Source organism: Hemitrygon akajei, chromosome 22 (assembly GCF_048418815.1).
Source record: "Hemitrygon akajei chromosome 22, sHemAka1.3, whole genome shotgun sequence".
NCBI classification, from domain to species: domain Eukaryota; kingdom Metazoa; phylum Chordata; class Chondrichthyes; order Myliobatiformes; family Dasyatidae; genus Hemitrygon; species Hemitrygon akajei.
In genome coordinates this window covers 56,926,403-56,947,382 of record NC_133145.1, presented here as the reverse complement: position 1 = coordinate 56,947,382, position 20,980 = coordinate 56,926,403, and the positions used below count along the sequence as shown (strand labels likewise).

At 41.7% G+C, this 20,980-nt stretch overlaps 1 protein-coding gene and 1 pseudogene across 7 annotated transcripts in view; one reads left to right on the top strand and one right to left on the bottom strand.

Annotated features, from left to right (window-relative positions):
• The window catches only part of cep131 (centrosomal protein 131), a 139,375-nt gene extending 130,884 nt beyond the window's left edge, over window positions 1-8,491 (top strand). For all 7 annotated transcript variants that reach the window (XM_073026305.1, XM_073026307.1, XM_073026302.1 and 4 more), the window contains 2 exons: window positions 3,562-3,622; window positions 8,072-8,491. In XM_073026305.1, coding sequence (XP_072882406.1) covers window positions 3,562-3,622; window positions 8,072-8,143 — 133 coding nt within the window. In that variant the 3' untranslated portion in view covers window positions 8,144-8,491. The remainder of the gene's footprint in view (window positions 1-3,561; window positions 3,623-8,071) is intronic.
• Window positions 6,804-7,723, bottom strand: LOC140714910 (heterogeneous nuclear ribonucleoproteins A2/B1 pseudogene; annotated as a pseudogene).
• Window positions 8,492-20,980: the final 12,489 nt, after the last annotated feature.

The window sequence follows — 20,980 nt, the reverse complement described above, 5'->3', positions numbered from 1 at the left end:
TCTCCCACCATAGGAAACATCCTCTCCACATCCATTCTATCAAGCCTTTTCACCATTTGATAGGTTTCAATGAGGTCACCCCTCATTCTCTGAATTTTAGTGAATACAGGCCAAGAATCATCATATGCTCTTCATATGAAAAACTGTTCAAACCTGCAGTCATTTTCATGAACTTCCTTTGAACCCTCTCCAGTTTCAGCACATCATTTCTAAAATAAGGGCCCAAAACTACTCACAATACTCCATTTGAGGCCTCACCAGTGCTTTATAAAGTCTCAGAATTACTTACTTTTATTTTCTCATCCTCTTTTGAAATGAATTGCTAACATTGCATTTGTCGTCCTCACCACAAACTCAACCTGCAAATCAACCTTTAAGGAATCCTGCACAAGTACCCCCAAGTCCCTTTGCACCTCAATTTTTTTTGTATTTTCTCTCTGCTTAGAAACTAGTCAACCCTTTCATTTCTTCTACCAAAGTGAATGACTGTATGCTTCCTGACACTGTATTCCATTTGCCATTTCTTTACCCATTCTCCTAATCTAAGTCCTTATGTAGCCTATCTACTTCCTCAAAAACTACCTGTCCCTCCATCTATCTTTGTAGCATCAGCAAACTTTGTAACAAAGCCATCAATTCCATCATCCAAATCAGTAACATATAACGTAAAACGAATCAGTCCCAATTCAGATACCCTGTGGAACAACACTAATCACTGGCAGTCAACCAGCAAAGGCTCCTTTTATTCCCACTCTTTGTCTCCCACCAATCAGTCACAGCTTTATCCATGCTAGAATCTTTCCTGTAATACCATAGGCTTGTGGCCAGCTGATGGCATGGTGGCATCAGCGCTGGACTTCGGGGCAAGAGGTCCAGCTCTCTCGTACCTTGTTAAGCACCTCATGTATGGTACCTTTGTCAAAGGGCCTTCTGAAAATTGAAGTACACAGCATCAATCCATTCTCCTTTATCTATCCTGCTTATTATTTCTTCAAAGAATTCCAACAGATTTTTCAGGCAGGATTTTCCCTTAAGAAAACTGCTGACTACGGCCCATTTTGTCATGTGCGTCCAAGTACCCCAAAACTACATCCTTAACAGTTGACTCCAATATCTTCCCATCCACTGAGGTCAGACAAACTGGCCTATAGTTTCTTTTCTTTTGCCTCTCTCCTTTCTTGAAGAGTGGAGTGACATTTGTAATTTTTCAGTCTTTCGGAACAATTCCAGAATCTAATAATTCTTGAAAGATCATTACCCATGCCTCTGCAATCTCTTCAGCCACCTCTTTCAGAAACCTGGGGTGTACACCATGTGGCCCAGGTGACTTATCTATCTCCAGACCTTTCAGTTTTTCAAGAACCTTCTGTCTAGTTATGGTAACTTCACATTTTTCATGACCTCTGACACCTGGAACTTCTGCCATACTGCTGCTGTCTTCCACAGTGAAGACTGATACAAAATACTTATTCAGTTCATCCGCCACTTTGTTGCCACCTGTCCCATTAGTACCTCTCCAACATAATTTTCCAGTGGTCCAGTATCCCCCTGCACTAGATCCTTAGCCACGTATTCACCTGCCAAATCATCCTCCTCTTACCCTCACTGGCTGTGTCCCTCTGACCATGGAATCTCCTGTCAACACTGCAGTTCGCTCACCTCTCTGCTCTTCTGAGCCACAGCACCAGACTCGGTGCCAGAGACCCGGTCACTGTGCCCCCCCCACCCCCGCCCCACCCATTAGTATCTGAAGTTGTATATTATTGAGAGGAACGGCCATTGGTGTACTCTGCACCACTGTGCATTTCCCTTCCTTCTGACCGTCACCCAGTTACCTTTGTACTGCAATTTAGGGGTGTCTGCCTCCCTGTAGCTCCTGTCTTACCAGCTCCTCATTTTCCTGTATGTGTCGAAGGTCATCGAGCTGCAGCTCAGTGCACCTGGTGCAGGTGTGTTTATCTGAGAGACTGGACGCCTCCCAGACTTCCCACATCCCACACACAGTACAAAACTCTGCCCCGGAGCCATTCTCACTAAACTACTATGCCTTAACAGTTAAGAACAGAAAGAGAGAAGCTTAACAGATACTTTACCTCATCCAAGCCTGATGAGCCAAAGCTACTCTAAAACTGGCACACTCAAAGGCATGGCCACTTCACTGGCACTTGAGTTATTGGCCCTTTCTAGTGAATCCCTTTTTGTTTTGATTGGTCACTTCTCAACTCAGAGAAACTGCCATGAAGCTCTGCTTTTTAAATGTAATAAGACACTCTCTGAAGGAAGAGGCCAGTTCCACCCAGTATTACATGACATTTAATATGCTATAGATCAAAGGACAATTCTATATTTACAGTGTATCTACAGTGCTTCCTTTGAATTACATATAACCTTCGCACCTCCTTCTTTGCACCTACAATGAATGTTAATCAGCATTATCTGTTTTTTCAATAAGCTACTGCACACAGCTCTAAGAACCTATTTTCTGGAGCTGCATTTTAAATTTAGACTACAGTTCACTTTCAGGTCTAAAGATTGGTTGCTGAAGTTAATAGTTTGCTGTACACCCTAAATATGCCCTAACACAGCCACGATAATGTCCATTTCCAGCAATAGGTTTCTTGATATGCGGGAGCTGGATGTGTCATATCTTTTGATCAGTTATGTTATGTACATCTGCAGTTAGTTTTAGAGAAATGAAATTGAAAAGCAGAGATGTATCATTCTTGGAAAGACAAGTTGAGGGGTGGCTTGTTAGAGATTTTGAAAACAAAACAGAGTAGACCTAAAGAAAATGCTACCATTACACCATAAAAGAAGTAAGCCCTTCAGCCCATCAATTATGGCTGGCCTTTTTTCATCTGCTTTCTGTCAGTGGTAGGTTTTTTACGTGGAGAATGGTGGGTGCATGGAGCATGCTGCCAGATGGTAGAGGCAGATACATTAGGGATACATGGATAAAAGGAAAAAGAAGGGTAGGGTTAGAGTGATCTTTGAGTAGATTAAAAGGTTGGCAGCATGGTGTGGCTGAAGGGCCTATGTTCTGTATTCTCCCCTTACCAATCAGGAACCTATAAATCTTAAATACATCCAATGACTTGACCTCTGCTGCCCTCTGTGCAAATGAATTCCACAGATTCAGCACCCTCTGGCTGAAGAAGTTCCTCTTCATCTCAGTTTTAAAAGGATGTCCCTTTATTTTGAGGTTGTGCCCTCAAATCCTAAACTCTTACATCCTCTTGTATAGGAGACTCCATTCCAGATGATCATGAAGTCATGGAATTCAAGACCATGAGGCAAACCACATGGATAGGTTGATAAGCAAATGAAGGGAAAGTTTAAAAAAAAGTTCGGTTAGAGGAGACTTTTATTCATCTTAAGTGCTGTCACCCAGTAGTAAATGACCTATTTCTGTACTTTGTAAGTAAATTAACATCTGATCTGGCAACATGTAAAATTAGAATATTCATGTGAAAGATGAAGCCTTTTGGTCTGTAGCATGTTGGGACATTTAACTGATTCACTATGTACTATCATAAACAAAAGAACTTTTTTTCTATTTAGTGTAAAAGCAGCTATTGTGAAGAAAGAGGAGACAGTGAATAATCTTCGCAAACAACACGAGGTGAGCTTTTTGAAGTCTGCTAAGTATCTCACTTGACATTGTTTTAACTTGGGGTTGAGAGGGATAATAATCAAAGTTCATTCATTATCAAAGTATGTATACATTATATAACCTTGAGATTCATCCACGAAACAAAGAAACCCAAAAAAGACTCAGCCAAGATGGAATGACAGAGCAGATTCAATGGGCTGAATGGCCTAATTTATTTATATTTATATTTGTTACATATATATAATGTCTCCCTGGAGCTTTCCGTCCACTCCCCTCTCCCCTGTTTCCTAACCATGATTCCCCTCGCCCTGCCCCTTCCTGCTCTCAGTCCACATTAGAGACCCATAATGGAATTGGGTTTATCATCACTCGCACGTCATGATTTTTTTTGTGGCAGCAGTTCAGTGCAATACATAAAATTACTACAATACTGTGCAAAAGTCTTAGGCACTCTAGGTACTATATATAATGTCTAAGATTTTGCACAGGACTATATGTAAATCTTGCATTGTGAATATAATTAAATCTATTGTTTCTGGTCAGGATTGCACTGAGCTAAAATGTCTGTTAACTGTTGTGGCTCACAATTTTTTTATTTGGGTTTTTAGGGATGGTTTTGGGGACGATGTGGGGAATTGGGTGTTAGGTTAGGGTTTAGGGACAGGGATAAGGAAGAGTTAGAGGTTGGTATTAGTAAATGATAATTCAGGTGCAGGAGCCAGTGTTCAAAGTCCAGGTCAGAGTGCTTTGCGGTCAAACTTCAGTGACACTAGAGGACAGATGGGCATGTGCAAAGGAGACCAGCGAATGCTAAGTCATAGAGTCCTGGGTCAGAGGTTTGTATGACTGGGAGTCATGAGGGCTGGTGACCCTCCCCCCCCCCAAATTTCCAGGGTTGGAGGTCCGTGCAAGTCTGGAAGTTGAAGCTTGAAGGTCAGCGAGTCCTGGGGTAAAGGCTCAAAGTTCAAACCATAATCAACAAGTAACAAGTATCAACAATCAACAAGTTCCAGAGGGCTAGGCTCAAAAGTTGAAGCTCCTGGGTCATCTTGTCTGATGTTTGCGAGCCTGAGAGCCCAGGGCCTAGGACTGCAGGCCCGGAGGTGGCCTATCCTGAGGTTGGAGGCTTGTGTGTGTGTGAATGGGAGAGAGGGAAAGGGGCTTGTTCTGCTGATCAGTCTTGTTTTTAGTCATGTAGAAAAGTACAGCACAGAAACAGACCTAACTAGTCCATGCTGACCCATTTAAACTGTCTAGCCCCATCAACCTACACCTGGACCATAGCCATCCAAACCCCTACTATCCATGTACCTATCCAAACTTTTCTTAAACATTGAAATTGAATTCACATGCATTACTTCCACTGGCAGCTTGTACTACACTCTCATGAACCTCCGAGTGAAGAAATTTTCCCTTATGTTCCTTCCAAACTTTTCTCCTTTCACCCTTAACGCATGACCTGTAGTTGTAATCCCACCCAACCTCAGTGAAAAAAGCCTGCCTGCATTTACCCTATCCATTCCCTTCATAATTTTGTATACCTCTGTCAAATCTCCCCTCAATCTTCTACGTTCCAAGGAAACCTAGAAGACTGAGGGGAGTTGTTGCTGCCTGTATTGTTCTGCTGAGCAAATTGTGAATGCTTTGTTGCTGCCCGAATGCGACACTTATAGTTAGTTCCGAGCATGTTTTTGGGTGTGTTGACTTAATGCAACCAACCCATTTCACTGTGTGTTTCAATACACTTGTGATAATTAAATTTGAATCCATCTGTTGCTGATCTTGCTTTATAATTGTGAGGCGTTGTAGAGGCGACGATCTACTTGAGTACTTATTGTGCCATTATTATGCCTCCATTTTCATATTTGGGAATAAATACCCTCTTCTCTCCTTTGCCACTACAAGAAAATTATTAGTCATCTCGTCAAGCTGAATTCCCAGTTGGGTTTTACATAGAACACATAATCTGCCTTCATTTTATTCTCATTGATTGTCCAGTAGTAAACAATGAAGCAAACTTTCTAAAAAAGTTTTAATATTAAGCTTACTGAGGGGCAAGGGTCACTTGATCTTATGCATCCATTGTCTTAAGCTGCTGCATTTCTGACATAGATTTCTGATCTCTGGAAAACTTTGTAAAGTGAACACTTTCTTCATCAGCTGACTGATGACAGTGCAGCAAGCATTAGCACACTCAAACAACACACACAAAATGCTGGTGGAACACAGCAGGCCAGGCAGCATCTATAGTTAGTCCTGACGAAGGGTCTCGGCCCGACAGTGCTTCTCCTTATAGATGCTGCCTGGCCTGCTGTGTTCCACCAGCATTTTGTGTGTTGTTTGAATTCCCAGCATCTGCAGATTTCTTCGTATTAGCCCACTCAAGCTTGGATAGATTCTTTAATTCTGTGTCAAATGGATTCATTTTATTCACCAGGCAAGAGAGAGCAGTCTCTGTGGCTTCCCGACTTTCTCATACACAGTATGTTTTTTTTTTCATAAATATTTTGGATTTATTTTACACTGCAATTTCCAGTAGGTCACATTCATCACATATAAAGTATTTCAAATCCAAAGAGCAAAATTAGCCTTCTATACAAATTACACCAATAGCAATTTGCACAGCTCAAGTGGCTTTAAGAATTTCAAATTCATGTTAAGTGTAACATATCATCTTCCCTTTAAGTTTAGAGGACTGGATATTTATTTAGGCTAAAATTTCCAGTAAACCCCTGCAGTATTAAGATAGCTAGAAATTAAAAAGAGTACCGTACCTATCTTGATTTATAATCAAGGAAAAACTGACTACACAGATCATTTAGTGAAAAAGATCTTATCCTTTTTATTCCCAATTTAGCTACCACAAATTACATGGCTGAACAGCTATGGAAATGAGGAAAATAAAGACATTGCTGGAACAAAGTTTTAAAAACTCAGGAATTTACATCTAACAGCAACTACGTTATAACAAACAACTGCACTTTTTGCAAATCTCTCTACAGGAAATAGTCCTGAACAAAAAATGTTTATGTTAATGCTGCAGTAACTTAACTGACTACTGGACCATCGCTCTTCCTGTGGGCAGCCTTTACAGTGAACTTGGTCGATATTCTGTCTCAAAGTGACCTGCAGCTTTCCTGACAACTCCTGGCTCATCCTCTCCTAAGAACTGTTGCTTTTGATAAAACGTTCAGTATCTTCTACCAGAAACATAACCACCACCGTAGGGACCAGAGTTATGCCCATAATTGCTATTCTTCATGGGTTCAAAATTTGATGATTGGTTAGGATAGTTTCCGAAGTCATTGTAGTTCCCACCTCCTCCACCACCAAAATTATCATCACCAAATCCATTATATCCACCTCCACCTCCGTAGTCATCCCTGCCGCCTCCAAAATTTCCCAAGCCTCTGCCACCAAAATTCCCGCCTTGATTAAAATTTCGTCCGTTTCCACCACCGTAATTTCCACCGCGATTCATGAAGTTACCAGGGTTACCACCGCCTCCCGAACTCCGTCCTCTCTGAGAGCCCAATCCCTGCATCTCTTGTCGTGAAAGTGTTTTCCTCACTTCGCAGTTGAGTCCATTCACAGTATGGTACTTTTGAACAACAATTTTGTCAACAGAATCGTGATCATCACATGTGACAAAAGCAAATCCTCGTTTTTTTCCACTGCCACGATCCGTCATAACTTCAATATTTTCAATCTTGTCATACTTCTCAAAGTAATCTCTTAGATGATACTCCTCAGTATCTTCTTTGATACCATCAAGGAATATTTTCTTCACTGTTAAATGGGCACCAGGTTTTGTAGAATCCTCTCTTGATACTGCTCTTTTTGGTTCTACAACACGACCATCAACCTTGTGTGGTCTAGCAGACATGGCAGTATCTACTTCTGATACACTGGAATAGGTCACAAACCCAAATCCCCTTGAATGTTTTGATGCCACTTCCCTCATCACCACACAATCTGTTAATTGTCCCCATTGCTCAAAGTGCTTCCTGAAACTATCTTCATTTGTTCCAAAACTCAATCCACCAATGAACAGCTTGCGTATCTGCTCTGGTTCTTTAGGTTCTGGACCCTCCATTCTGCGCGATGGCCGTCTGCCCATACACAGTATGCTCAATTAATTTGACCATTGGTTAATCAGGACACCACTTTATTGTTTGTATAATGAGTGCTTATATAGGAATATAGTTCAAAGCAAATTTATTATGGAAGTATGTACAATATATGTCATCAGATACTACCCTAAACATCAACTGTTTAATCTTTTCTATAGATGCTGCCTGACTTGCTGAATTCCTCCGGCATTTTGTGAATGTTAATCATTGTTTAAAGACGCAAAAATTAGAGTGCGAGTTGACAAAGTTGCAATTTACTGCTTTCCTGTCATGTTCAAACATTTGTTGATGCTACTTTTAACTGTTCATCAATTCTCTGTACTAGGCAACACTGAAGAGAGCAGACCACCTGGAAGCTCTGCTCGAACAACAGAGGAAACAGCTCCTAGGAAAATAAATGAGGGGCTTGTGTATCGGAGAAGGCATTATAACCCTGGACAGCAAAACCATCACACAAGGAACATTCGGTCTGTTGGGTAGTACACATGATCCGCACAAGAGTGATTCATTTGTGAGAATGCCAACAAAATAGTGTTTGTTTTCCGTCAGTAATTATACTGTAGTTCCATTGTCCAAATGAGACATTATATGTTTATCTAAACAATCTTTTTAAAGAAAAAATGGTTTTTATTTTTCTACATTATCTACTGTAATATTTTCTCGATGTGCTGTCTTTGTTTCGTATGTTAGCTGTAAAGTGGAGCTTGATGGAATTTATATATAAAATAATCAATATGTTTCAGTATTGTACAGCTCCTGTGATTAAATGACACACTTTCATTTGCTCTTATTGGAGAATATATCATGGAACTTAGTGCCAAGACAATGCAAGTGTTATACATAGACTTACACACAGTGGCCACTTTATTAGGTACACATATAAAGCAAATATCTAATGAGCCAATCATGTGGCAGCAACATAATGCATAAAAATATGCAGACATGGTCAAGAGGTTTGTTTGTAACAAGAGAAAATCCGAAAGTGCTGGAAATCAAAGCGACATACACACAAAAACGTGGAGGAATTCAACAGGTCAGGCAGCATGGAAATGAGTAAACAGTTGACGTTTTGGGCCTATACCCTCATCAGGTCCTATTAAAGGATCTCGGTCCAAAACATTGTTTGTTTACTCTTTTCCATAGATGCTGCCAGGCCTGCTGAGTTGCTCCAGCATTTTGTGTGTGTTGCAAGAGGTTCAGTTGTTAACATCAAACATCAGAATGGGAGAAGAAACAAAATTTCTAGCTCTACACAAAGGTGTCCCCTTTGGTCTTTGAGGGGCCCTATTCTCGCTTTAGTTACTCTTTCTCTTAAAATACTTTAAAAATCTCTTTGGATTTTCCTTAATCTTTTCTGTCAAATTTATTTCATGCCCCCTTTTTGTTCTCCTGATTTCTTCCTTGAGTAAACTGCATTTCCTAAACTCCTCCAGAAATTAGCTTGGTCCCAGCTGCCTATACCTAACCCATGCTCTTTCCATTTTCCTGGTCAGGGCCTCAATGTCATCCAGGGTTCCCTAGACCTGTGGACCATTCATTTGTATTTTGCTGTACTGCCTGTCCTTTGTAGAAAAGTTCTTGTTGAAAAAAACCTTTGATCATAAGTTCATTAAGCAGTCATCAACGTGGAATGTCCTGGAAGCCCTGCAGGAAAAGAAGTTGATGGATTCCTTGTGATGGTTCCCTAAGAAGCTGTTGTTTATCTGGCAGAATTCCTCACGGCAGAGCTCAACTGGCTGGTGGAGAGAGGAGCTCTTCCTTTCAGATCCTTCAAACACAGTCGGGGCCTCAGTCCCACCACATACTGCTTGTGAGTTAGCTGCAGAAGTGGACATCCACCTCCTTGTGGACTATATTGGAGAAAATATAATGATAAAATCCTGTTGAAGCTACTGAAGGATGATTCATGAAATCGTATTCCTATTAACCAGACTACCAGAGGTATATTCTATTTCTCCTCTCCACCACACCCTGCAACCTAAAACTAACTAGTTTTCTTTCTTTTGCAGTATTGATGTCTTTGACTTGAAACATGAACTGAAGGTTTTCTTTTCATGGATACTGCCTGACCTGCTGGACTTTTCCAGCGTTTTCCATTTTATTTTGGACTTGCAGTTTCTGCAGCATTTTGATTTACAACTGTAAACCATTCCTTCTGGAGGATTACATCCTTTTCAAAGTTTGTTTCCCAGAATAGATTGGAGAGCATGCCTTATGAAAATAGGTTGAGTGAACTTGGCCTTTTCTCCTTGGAGCAACGGAAAATGAGAGGTGACCTGAAAGAGATGTACAAGACGATGAGAGGCATTGTTCGTATGGATAGCCAGAGAATTTTTCCCAGAGCTGAAATGGCTAACACGAGGGCATAGTTTTAAGGTGCTTGGAAGTAGGTATAAGGGGGATGTTAGAGGGAAATTTTTCACACAGAGTGGTGGCACTACCAGCAACGGTGGTAGAGGGTCTTTTAGGAGACTCTTAGCTAGCTACATGGAGCTTAGAAAAAGCTGCTGCACAGGTTGACGGTGTTATTAAGAAGGCTTATGGAGTGGGGGAATTCATCAAATGTGGGATTGAGTTCAAGAGGCGTGAGGTATATATGACCCTGGTCAGACCTCACTTGGAGTACTGTGTTCAGTTCTGATCGCCTCACTACAGGAAGGATGTGGATACTATTGAGAGAGCAGAAGAAATTTACAGGGATGTTGCCTGGATTGGAGAGCATGCCTCATGAGAATAGGTTGAGTGAACTCAGCCTTTTCTCCTTGGAGTGACAGAGGATGAGAGGTGACATGATAGAGGTGTATAAGATGATGAGGGGCAGTGATTGTGTGGATAGCCAGAGGCTTTTTCCCAGGGCTAAAATGGCTAACACGAGGGGCCACAGTTTTAAAGTGCTTGGAAATAGGTACCGAGGGGATGTCAGGGGTAAGTTTTTCCTACACAGAGAGTGACTGGTGCGTGGAATGCATTTCCAGTGGTGGCAGTGGAAGTGGATACAATAGGCTCTTTTAAAAGACTCTTAGATAGGTACATGGAGCTTAGAAAAATAGAGGGCTATGTGGTAGGGAAATTCTAGGGAGTTTTAGAATAAGTTACATTGTTGGTACAACATTGAGGGCCAAAGGGCCTGTAATGTGCTGTAGATTTCTATGTTCTATCTATCATCCAGGTCCCACACCATCCAGGCCATGATCTCTTCTCAACGCTTCCATTAGGAAGGAGGAACAGGAGCCTTTGGTCTCATGACATCAGGTTGAGGAACAGTAATTCCCTTCAACCATCAAACTCCTGAATCAGCATGGGTTATAACACAGACTATGGACTCACTTTCAAGGATTCCCCAGCTAGTGTTTTTAATATTATTTATTTATCTAATATTTGTTTTTCTATAATTGCATAGGTTGTCTTCTTATGCACATTGGTTTTTTTGTCCATCTTTGTGTGTGTCTTTTCATTGATTTTATGGTATTTCTATGTATCCATCGTGAATGCTGACAAGCAAATGAATTTCAGGGTAGTATATGGTGCCATATACCTAGATAATAAATTTATTTTGAACTTTGAGAACTCCTGATCAGAAGCACCAAAGTCAGTGGCACTGATAAAGCGAAATCTGAAACAAGTTCAGAGTCAGATTTGCTTATCACATGTACATTAGATTAGATTTTTTTTACATTAGATTATGAGGACACTCAGGCCTTGTTTATTGTCATTTAGAAATGCATGCATGCATTAAGAAATGATACAATGTTCCTCCAAAGTGAAATCACAAAATTTAAAAAAAGGACACACAGAAGACTCACACTGACAAAACCACATAATTATAGCATATAGTTACAACAGTGCAAAGCATTACCATAATTTGATGAAAGCAGACTATGGGCACGGTTTTTAAAAAAGTCTCAAGTCCCGATCGACTCCAATAGTCTCGATATCAGGCAGCAAAAGGGAGAAACTCTCCCTGCCATAAACTTCCAGGCACTGACAACTAATGCCTTGGAAGTACCCGACAACAGCAGACTCTGAGTCCATCCAAAAACTTCAAGCCTCCAACCAGCCCCTCTGATACAGCCTCCCGAGCACCATCCTCTGCTGAGCACCTTCGACCTCGTCCTGGCCGCCGAAACAGGCAAAGCCGAGGTCTCGGAGGCCTTCTCCTTTGGAGATTCCGGACCACACAGTAGCAGTGGCAGCGAAGCGGGCATTTCAGAAGTTTCTCCAGATGTTCCTCCGTGATCTCACGTCTGTCTTCATCAAATCAGGATTGTGCATAGATCCCTACTTAACAAGTAACAGATATCCATCTCCAGAGAGGCCGCATGCGCTGCATCATGCCGCCATTTTCTCCTTCTCCTTCAAAACATAGAGTGAAATGTATCATTTGAGGTAACAACCAACGCATTTAAGGATGACCTGGGGGCAGCCTGTTAGTGTTGCCACACATTCCAGAAAGGGCCTGGAATGCTCATCAAGTTAGGCAGCATCTGTGGAAAGAGGGCATCGGGACTCACACCACCATCTGTGTTTAGGAGCCTCAGGACTCACACCACCTGATTCAGGAACAATTACTACCCCTCAACCATCAGGCTCCTGAACCAAAGGGGATAACTTCTCTCCTCCCAACACTGAACTGTTCCATAACCTATGGACTCACTTTCCGGGATTCATCTCATGTTCTCAATATTTATCACTTATTTATGTATTATTATTAGTAGAGTGGTAGGATTTCTTTATGTTTCTTTCTATTTGAACTTACAGAGTTCGGTGCCTGCCCTGTTGGTGCAGTCTTTCATTGATTCTATTACAGTTACTGGATTTATTGAGTATGCCCTCATGAAAATGAATCTCGGGGTTGGATGTGGTGACTTGGTTGCTTAAGGTTGTTATAACTGTGAGGACAAGCGCCCACTACCTATTAAATGGTTTAAATGTTGCGTGCCTCAAATAGCCTCTGACAACCAAGTCCGGCAGGACCATTTCTACTGACAGAAGAAGGGGTAAATGTGGGTTACCTAGCACCTTAAAACCAGTTGCTTTAGGCAGATGGGCCTCATCAGCTGTGGTTGGTAACTCCTCTAGGTGAGGGAAAACTCTGAACTCAAGCCTCCACTGCTTTGTGTCTATACCCACTCATGGGGACGGCTTGGGGAGTAATCCCTGAAGGAGGAATTCGGAACTGGATTCCCTAAGACAGTCCTATATTGAGTTCAACACTGACTGGCAACTTCTGCAATACTGCTGGTGTCAAAAACCGTATCGATCTCTGCTGTTCCCTTGGGTTCATCAGTTGCGTAGAGAGGAGGTGATTGCTACATGGGTAACAGCTCGCTCTCCATATTGTACTGCCCTTTCTTGCATATCTAGGTAGCTAGGATGCAACATCTGCAGTCAACCCTGACTGATCTAGGCCTAAGAAATTATGGTGACAAATACATACTTTGTCAATAAGTTTACTTTGAACTTTTCAGAGACAGAACCAAAGTTTATGTCACAAATGAGAGAAAATCTGCAGATGCTGAAAATCCAAGCAACACACAAAATGCTGGAGGACCTCAGCAGGCCAGACAGCATCTATGGCAAACAATACAGTTGACGTTTCGGGCTGAGACCCTTCGGCAGTCACCTTTACGTCAATCACCTTTTATTTTGAAGTCAGAAGTTTGACGTTCACAGTTTGCACAATATTCAATTCCATTTGCAACTTTACCAAACTGTAAATACAAAGATCCAAATCTTTCTCCGGGGGAACCAGATGACATTCAAACATAGGCTGATAGTCATGCCTTGAATTCTTGATTTCACAATCCTACCTCTTCATTACCAAAGAACTTCATTTGCTAATCTGCACTACCTTCTTTGGCTGCAACACAATGTTCTACACTCATTTCCTTTTACTCTCTTGATGCAGTTATGTATGGCATGACCTGCCCTAGTAGTCTGCAAAACAAAAGCTTTTCACTTTTATCTCAGTATCTGTAGCAATAATAATACCACAAATATGCTAAGGTGCCACACAATATCCTTAACTAATCTCGTTCTAACCCCTTATCTTTGTCATTATGTTTTGTAACTTCAAAAGGAAGACACAGGAGTCCTGGAATGCAGGTGTAACTTCATTTTTCCTTTAAGCAAGGCATGCACATATCACAGGAGAGTGTGATGATGTATGTAATTCACATATTTTTACATATAACCCATAATTAATTGTTTAAATGAATAAGAATGCTTACATATACACACACATACATACATATATACATACACACACACACACACACACACGATCACTCAGAGTTATGAAATATTAAATGCACAACACTCCTCCCTCTTTTAAATGTAAGCTGTGCTTCAGTTAGGAGCCATTTTTGAATGTTTTCTAGTAAGATTCCACAAACTAAACAATCTCTTTTTGCATCATCACATCATTTACTGAACTGACAATGCTCAGACAATCTCTTCAATGCAGCCATATACACCAAACTGGACTCCCCTTCTTTTTTGATTCCACTTATGAAACCTAAGGCATTCTGCAATCAACAATGGCTTTGGTTCTAAGTTTTCCTTCATTACTTTGACAGTATCACCAAAGTTTGTTTCTGCAGGTTTGGTTGGAGCAGTCAAACTTCAAAGCAAACTATTTGCCTTTAAACCCAATGAAACTCAGCAAAATTGGCACTGGCTTCTCACTGTCTATTTCATTTGCATCAAAATACTGTTCCAATAGTTCAGTGTACATGAGCCAATTATCCATTGTGTAATCAAACTAGTAAATCCTCCCGATGTAGCCATTCATTTCTGATTTTTAAAAAAATGATTATTATCACCTGGCACTCGGTCTTTATGAACCCGTGAATTCTTCCATTTATGGACTTTTTTTTTAAACTTGAGTTTGCCTACCCTTCTGAAGAATATGTGTTGCACTGCTTTTATTTAAACTTGACTACTGCGCTACGTGTGCCGGACTGCATTTTTTACTTAACGTTCCTCTGTGTTTATCCCATTATAAAATACTTTCACCAACATCATCTGTATGAAAAGTGCTCTATAGATAAGATTGCTATCTTTACTCAATCCCAGAGGTTTGCAACCTCATGACCATCTTCTCAAGGATATTTAGGAATGAGCATTAAATGCCGGTATTGTTAAATGCTGAAAATCAACAAGAAAACATTGGATATATGGACTGCAATGTCACTGTACAATTCTTTAAACCTTAAAATGTTGCAGTGCATCTCCTTGTGATTACAATTTTAAAACTTCACAACTGGAGGATGAGATAGAGGTGTACAAGATGATAGGAGGCATAGATCAAGCAGATAGCCAGAGACTTATTCCCAGGGCAGAAATGGCTAAAATTGGGGGGTATAATTTTATGGTGATTGGAAAAAAGTATAGTGTGGGGGATGTCAGAGTAAGTTTTATTTACACAGGGATGGGTGCATGGTACACTCTACCAGGGGTGGTGGTAGAGGCAGATACATCAGGGTTATTTAAGAGACGCTTAGGCACATGGAGGATAGAAAATGGATGTTTATGGAGGAGGGAAGGTTTAGATTGATCTTAGAGTGGGTTAAAAGGCCAACACAACTTAATGGGCTGAAGGGGCCTCCAGTACCCAGGGTATGCCCTTTTCTCACTGTCACCATTGGTAGGAGGTGCAGAAGCCTGAAGGCACACACTCAGCGATTCAGGAACAGCTTCTTCCCCTCTGCCATCCGATTCCTAAATGGACATTGAACCCATGAACACTACCTCACTTTTTAAATATATATTATTTCTGTTTTAACACAATTTTTAATCTATTCAATATGCATATACTGTAATTCATTTATTTATGTTTTCCTTCGATTATTTGTATTGCATTGAACTGCTGCTCCTACGTTAACAAATTTCACGACACATGCTGGTGATAATAAGCCTGATTCTGATTCTGGTGCTGTAAGTTTCTATGTTCTAATTAAAAATCAAGATGGATTTGTTTGGTATCACAGTACTTTCTCCAACTTTCACTGATCTGAGCCTCATGAAATAACTGTATTGTTCCAGAGCATGGTCGAGTTGGATAGCATTTTGGCGTCCATTAAGGCTGGGGAGAATGTTGCTACATACCCAGCTGGCAATATCCAAGGCACTGTATGAAAGAAATCTCTTGAAGCACCCCCCCCCCCCCCCCCCCCCACTGCTCGGGGCTGACCATGGACGTTGCTTCCCTGCTGTCTGTATCACATGCAAGCTAGGTCAGTGCGGTATGGAGAGCAGGCTGTTGGCCATGTAGCAGGCTCCTCCTCCAAAGGAACGGCAGAGACTGATACAGTTTCTCTATCCAAGGAGTATAAGTTGTTCTGCATTGACGTCTTTGGAATTGGAACAACTGCAGGTTTCGGCCTGAAACGACAACTGTACTCTTTTCCACAGATGCCGCTTGGCCTACTCAGTTCCTCCAGCATTTTGGGTGTGTTGCTCAGATTTACAGCATTATCAGATTTTCTCTTATAAAACATAGAACATAGAAATCTGCTGCACATTACAGGCTCTTCAGCCCACAATGTTGTGCCAACCATGCAACCTACTCTAGAATCTGCCTAGAATTTCCCTACCACTTAGCCCTCTATTTTTCTAAGCTCCATGTTTCTATCTAAGAGGCTTTTAAAAGATTCTATTTTGTATCTGCTTCCACCACCACTGCTGGCAGTGCACTCCACACACCAACAACTCTGTGTGGGAAAAACTTACCCCTGACATCCCCTCGGTACCTATTTCCAAGCACCTTCAAACTGTGCCCCCTCATGTTAGCCATTTCAGCCCTGGGAAAAAGCCTCTGGCTATCCACACGATCAATGCCCTCCATCATCTTATACACCTCTATCAGGTCACCTCTCATCCTCTGTCGCTCCAAGGAGAAAAGGCTGAGTTCACTCAACCTATTCTCATAAGGCATGCTCTCCAATCCAGGCAACATCCTTGTAAATTTCTTCTGCTCTCTGTATAGTATCCACATCCTTCCTGTAGTGAGGTGACCAGAACTGAACACAGTACTTCAAGTGGGGTCTGACCAAGGTCATATATAGCTATAACATTATCTCATGCCTCTCGAACTCAATCCCACGGTTGATGAATGCCAACACACCATACGCCTTCTTAGCAACACTGTCAACCTGCACAGCAGCTTTGAGTGTCCTATGGACACAGGCCTCAAGATCTCACAGATCCTCCACACTGCCAAGAGTCTTACCATTAATATTATATTCTGTCTTCAAATTTGTCCTACTAAAATGAACCACTTCACACTTTTGTACTGAATTGAATTGACTTTATTTCTTACATCCTTGAGCAAAAATCTTTACGCTACATTTCCGATTAAATGTGCAATGTGCAATCGTAGTAATTTATAATAGATAGAACAGTCAATGTAACATAGAAATACACTCAAATCAGCATGAGTTAATCAGTCTGATGTCCCGGAGGCTGTTGGTCCTGGCTTTTATGCTGCAATACCATTTCCTGGATGGTTTGAAGCCCATCTGGGTTGAAATCCATCTACCATTTCTCAGCCCAGTTCTGCATCCTATTGATGTCCCACTGTAACCTTTGAGAACCCTCCAGACTATCTACAATACCCCCAACCTTTGTGTCATCAGCAAACTTACTAACCCACCCTTCTACTTCTTCATCCAGGTCATTTATAAAAATCACAAAGAGGAGGGGTCCCAGAACAGATCCCTGCAGTACACCACTGGTCACCGATCTTCATGCAGACTACAAACTATCTACAACCACCCTTTGCCTTCTGTGGGCAAGCCAATTCTGGATCCACAAAGCAAGGTCTCCTTGGATCCCATGCCTCATTACTTTCTGAAGGAGCCTTGCATGGTGAACTTTAATATATGCCTTTCTGAAATCCATATAGACTACATCCTCTGCTCTACCTTCATCAATTTTTTTTTGTTACATCCTCAAAGAACTCAATCAGGCTCATAAGGCTCAACCCGCCCTTGACAAATCCATGCTGATATTTCCTCATCAGATTATGTCTCTCCAAGTGCTTATAAATCCTGCCTCTCAGGATCTTCTCCAACAACTTGCCCACCACTGAAGTGAGACGCACTGGTCTATAATTTCCTGAGTTATCTCTACACCATTTCTTGAACGAGGAAACAACGTCTGCAACCTTCCAATCCTCTGAAACCTCTCCTGTCCCTATTGATGATGCAAAGATCAATGCAAGAGGCTCAGCACTCTCCTCCCTCACTTCCCACAGTAGCCTGGGGTGTATCTCATCTGGTCCCGGTGACCTATCTAACAATGTTTTTTTAAAAGCTCCAGCACATCCTCTTTCTGGTTTATTTTGTAGGTGCAGCCTTGTTTGAGTTGTATTTCAGAATCAGGTTCAATATCACTAGCATGCGTCATAAAATGTATTGACTTTGTGGCAGTGGTATAATGCAATTTGATAATATAGAAAAAATGTGACTCACAGTAAGTATGTACAGTGTATATTAAACAGTTAAATAAGTATTGCAAAAAAAGAACTAAAAATGTAATGAGATAGTGTTTGGATGACAGAGGGGAAAAACCTGTTCTTGAATCTTTGAGTGTGTGCCTTCAGGCTTCTGTGCCTCCTCCCTGATGGAACCAACGAGAACAAGGCTAGACACGAGAAAATCTGCAGATGCTGGAAATTCAAACAACAACACACACAAAATGCTGGTGGAACACAGCAGGCCAGGCAGCATCTATAGGGAGAAGCGCTGTCGATGTTTCAGGCCGAGACCCTTCGTCAGGACAGAACAAGATTTGACTTGGGCGATGGGAGCCCTTAATGATGGATACCACCTTTTTGAGGCATCGCTCCTTGAGGATGTCTTGGATGCTATGGAGCCAGTGGACTTTACGACTCTGTGCAGCTTACTTTGATTGTGTGCAGAAGCCCCCTCCCCCCATCCCCATACCAGACGGTGATGCAGCCAGTTGGGATGCTCTCCGTCGTACTTTATGTGTTTTTGGTGACATACCAAATCTTCTTAAACTCCTAATCAAAAACCTTAACAAACTTCTATAGATGTGTGTTGGAAAGTGTGCTGACTGGTGGGGAGAGGGGAGTGGTAAAAGGAGATGTTAAAGAGTTGAAGAAGAAGGAATCTGACAGGAGAGGAGAGTGGACCGTGGGAGAAAGGAAAGGAGGAGGGCCAGCGGGGTGGGTGAGGAAAATGAGTGAGAGAGAAGTCAGAATGGTTAATGGAAAAAGAGAGAAAAGGGAGTGGGAAAAATTACTGGAAGTCAGAGAAATTGATGTTCATGAACTCAACAGGTCAGGCAGCATCTATGGAGGGAAACAAAGAGTTGATGTTTCGGGCTGAGATCAAATTTTTTTTATAGTTTATTTCACGTATTTTAATATTGTGCCCAGATGACGTCTCAACATCTCTCAGGGACAGTCCACTGTCCCCTTGGTTTTCAAGGCAGCAACCATCATTCCAGTGCCAAAGAAGGTGACAGTAACCTGCCTAAATGACATTCGTCCAGTGGTATTGACATCAACCATTAGGAAATGCTTTGAGCAGTTGGTCATGGAGACATTAAAGCCTTTCTCCTGGCACATTAGATCTTTTCCAGTTCGCTTATTTCTCAAATTGATCCACTGACAATGCAATAACCTCTGCCCTCCACTCTGTCCTGTCCCGCCTGGAAAATGGGGTCTCATATGCCAGACTGCTGCTTATAGACTTCAGCTCGGCATTCAACACCATCATACCCCAGAAACTGGTGGAGAAACACCTCCTTCTGCAATTCGATACTGGACTTCTTTAACAGTAAAGCCACAGTCAGTCCTTGTAGGCAGCAACATCTCTCATCCCATTACGCTGAGCACTGGCGCTCCCCAGGGCTGTGTGCTGACGCATGACTGTGTCACGGGATCCAGCTCAAATCGTGTCATCAAGTTTGCGGCTGACGCAGCATTGACTGGCCTTATCAAGAGCGATGACAAGATGGAGTACAGAGAGGAAGTGGAGCGGCTAGTGGACTGGTGTGAGAAAACCAAGTCATGTCTGTATGTGGAGAAATTATTGTGGACTTAAGGAAGGAAGTCCCTCTCTGCGAATACATGGCTCCTCTGTAGAGAGTTAAGTGCACCAAGTTCCTAGGAGTTCACATCACAGATGACCTCACCTGGTCCCTTAATATCACCTTCCTGAACAAGAAGGCACAACAGTGTCTCCACTTCCAATGGAGATTGAGTTAAGCCAGGTTCCCCACCCACCCCATCTTAACAGTGTTTTACAGGAACAACTTTGACAATGTCCTGACAAGCTGCATCTCCATCTGGTATGGGAGCAGTCGAGCATCGGACCAGAAGTCCCTTCAAAGGACTGTGAGAACATCTGAGAGGAACATCGGGGACATTTATCAGGAGCGCTGTGTACACAGGGCCCTTAGTATTATTAAGGATCCACCCATCCATCCAGCAACCTCGTTGACTTTCTATCATCAGGCAGGAGGCTCCGATGCATAAAGACAAAATGGGAAACAGTTTCTTCCCTCAGGCCACTAAGCTTCTGAACTCTCTGCCGCATTGCATTCAAAATGTCACTGGTTAATCTGTTCTGTACCTTACAATATTTAATTTATGCACTTTAATTTGTTTATTTATGTGTGATCTATCTGTAGATTTCATCCTTACTTTCATAAGTTATTATGTATGTGTACTACAGTGTTTTACACCCTGGGTCAGAAAAACATTGCCTCATTTAACATTATATGTGCATATAGTTAAATGATAATAGACTTGACTTGACCTGACCATCAGGGAGGAGGTACAGAAGCCTGAAGACACACTATCAGTGATTCAGGAACAGCTTCTTCCCCTCTGCCATCAGATTTCTGAATGGACATTGAACACATGAACACTATCTCACTCTTTTTTTCTCTTTTTGCAGTACTATTTAACTTTTTACATGTATATATATCTACTTAATGTAATTTAGTGTTTATTAGTATGTATTGCAATGTACTGCTACCACATAATAACATATTTCACAATATAAGCCAGTGATATTAATTCTGATTCGGACTCTCAGGTCTTCTGCCAATCTCCCTCAAAAGATGAAAAAGGATCTAGTGCTTTCCCAGCGTATATGATGAATAAACTCTTCTTGGGCTTCCAACCAGATACAGGTATTGATTATAACCGATGTTTTGATGACAAACTCCACAATTTTCACCAAGGGTTGAAACC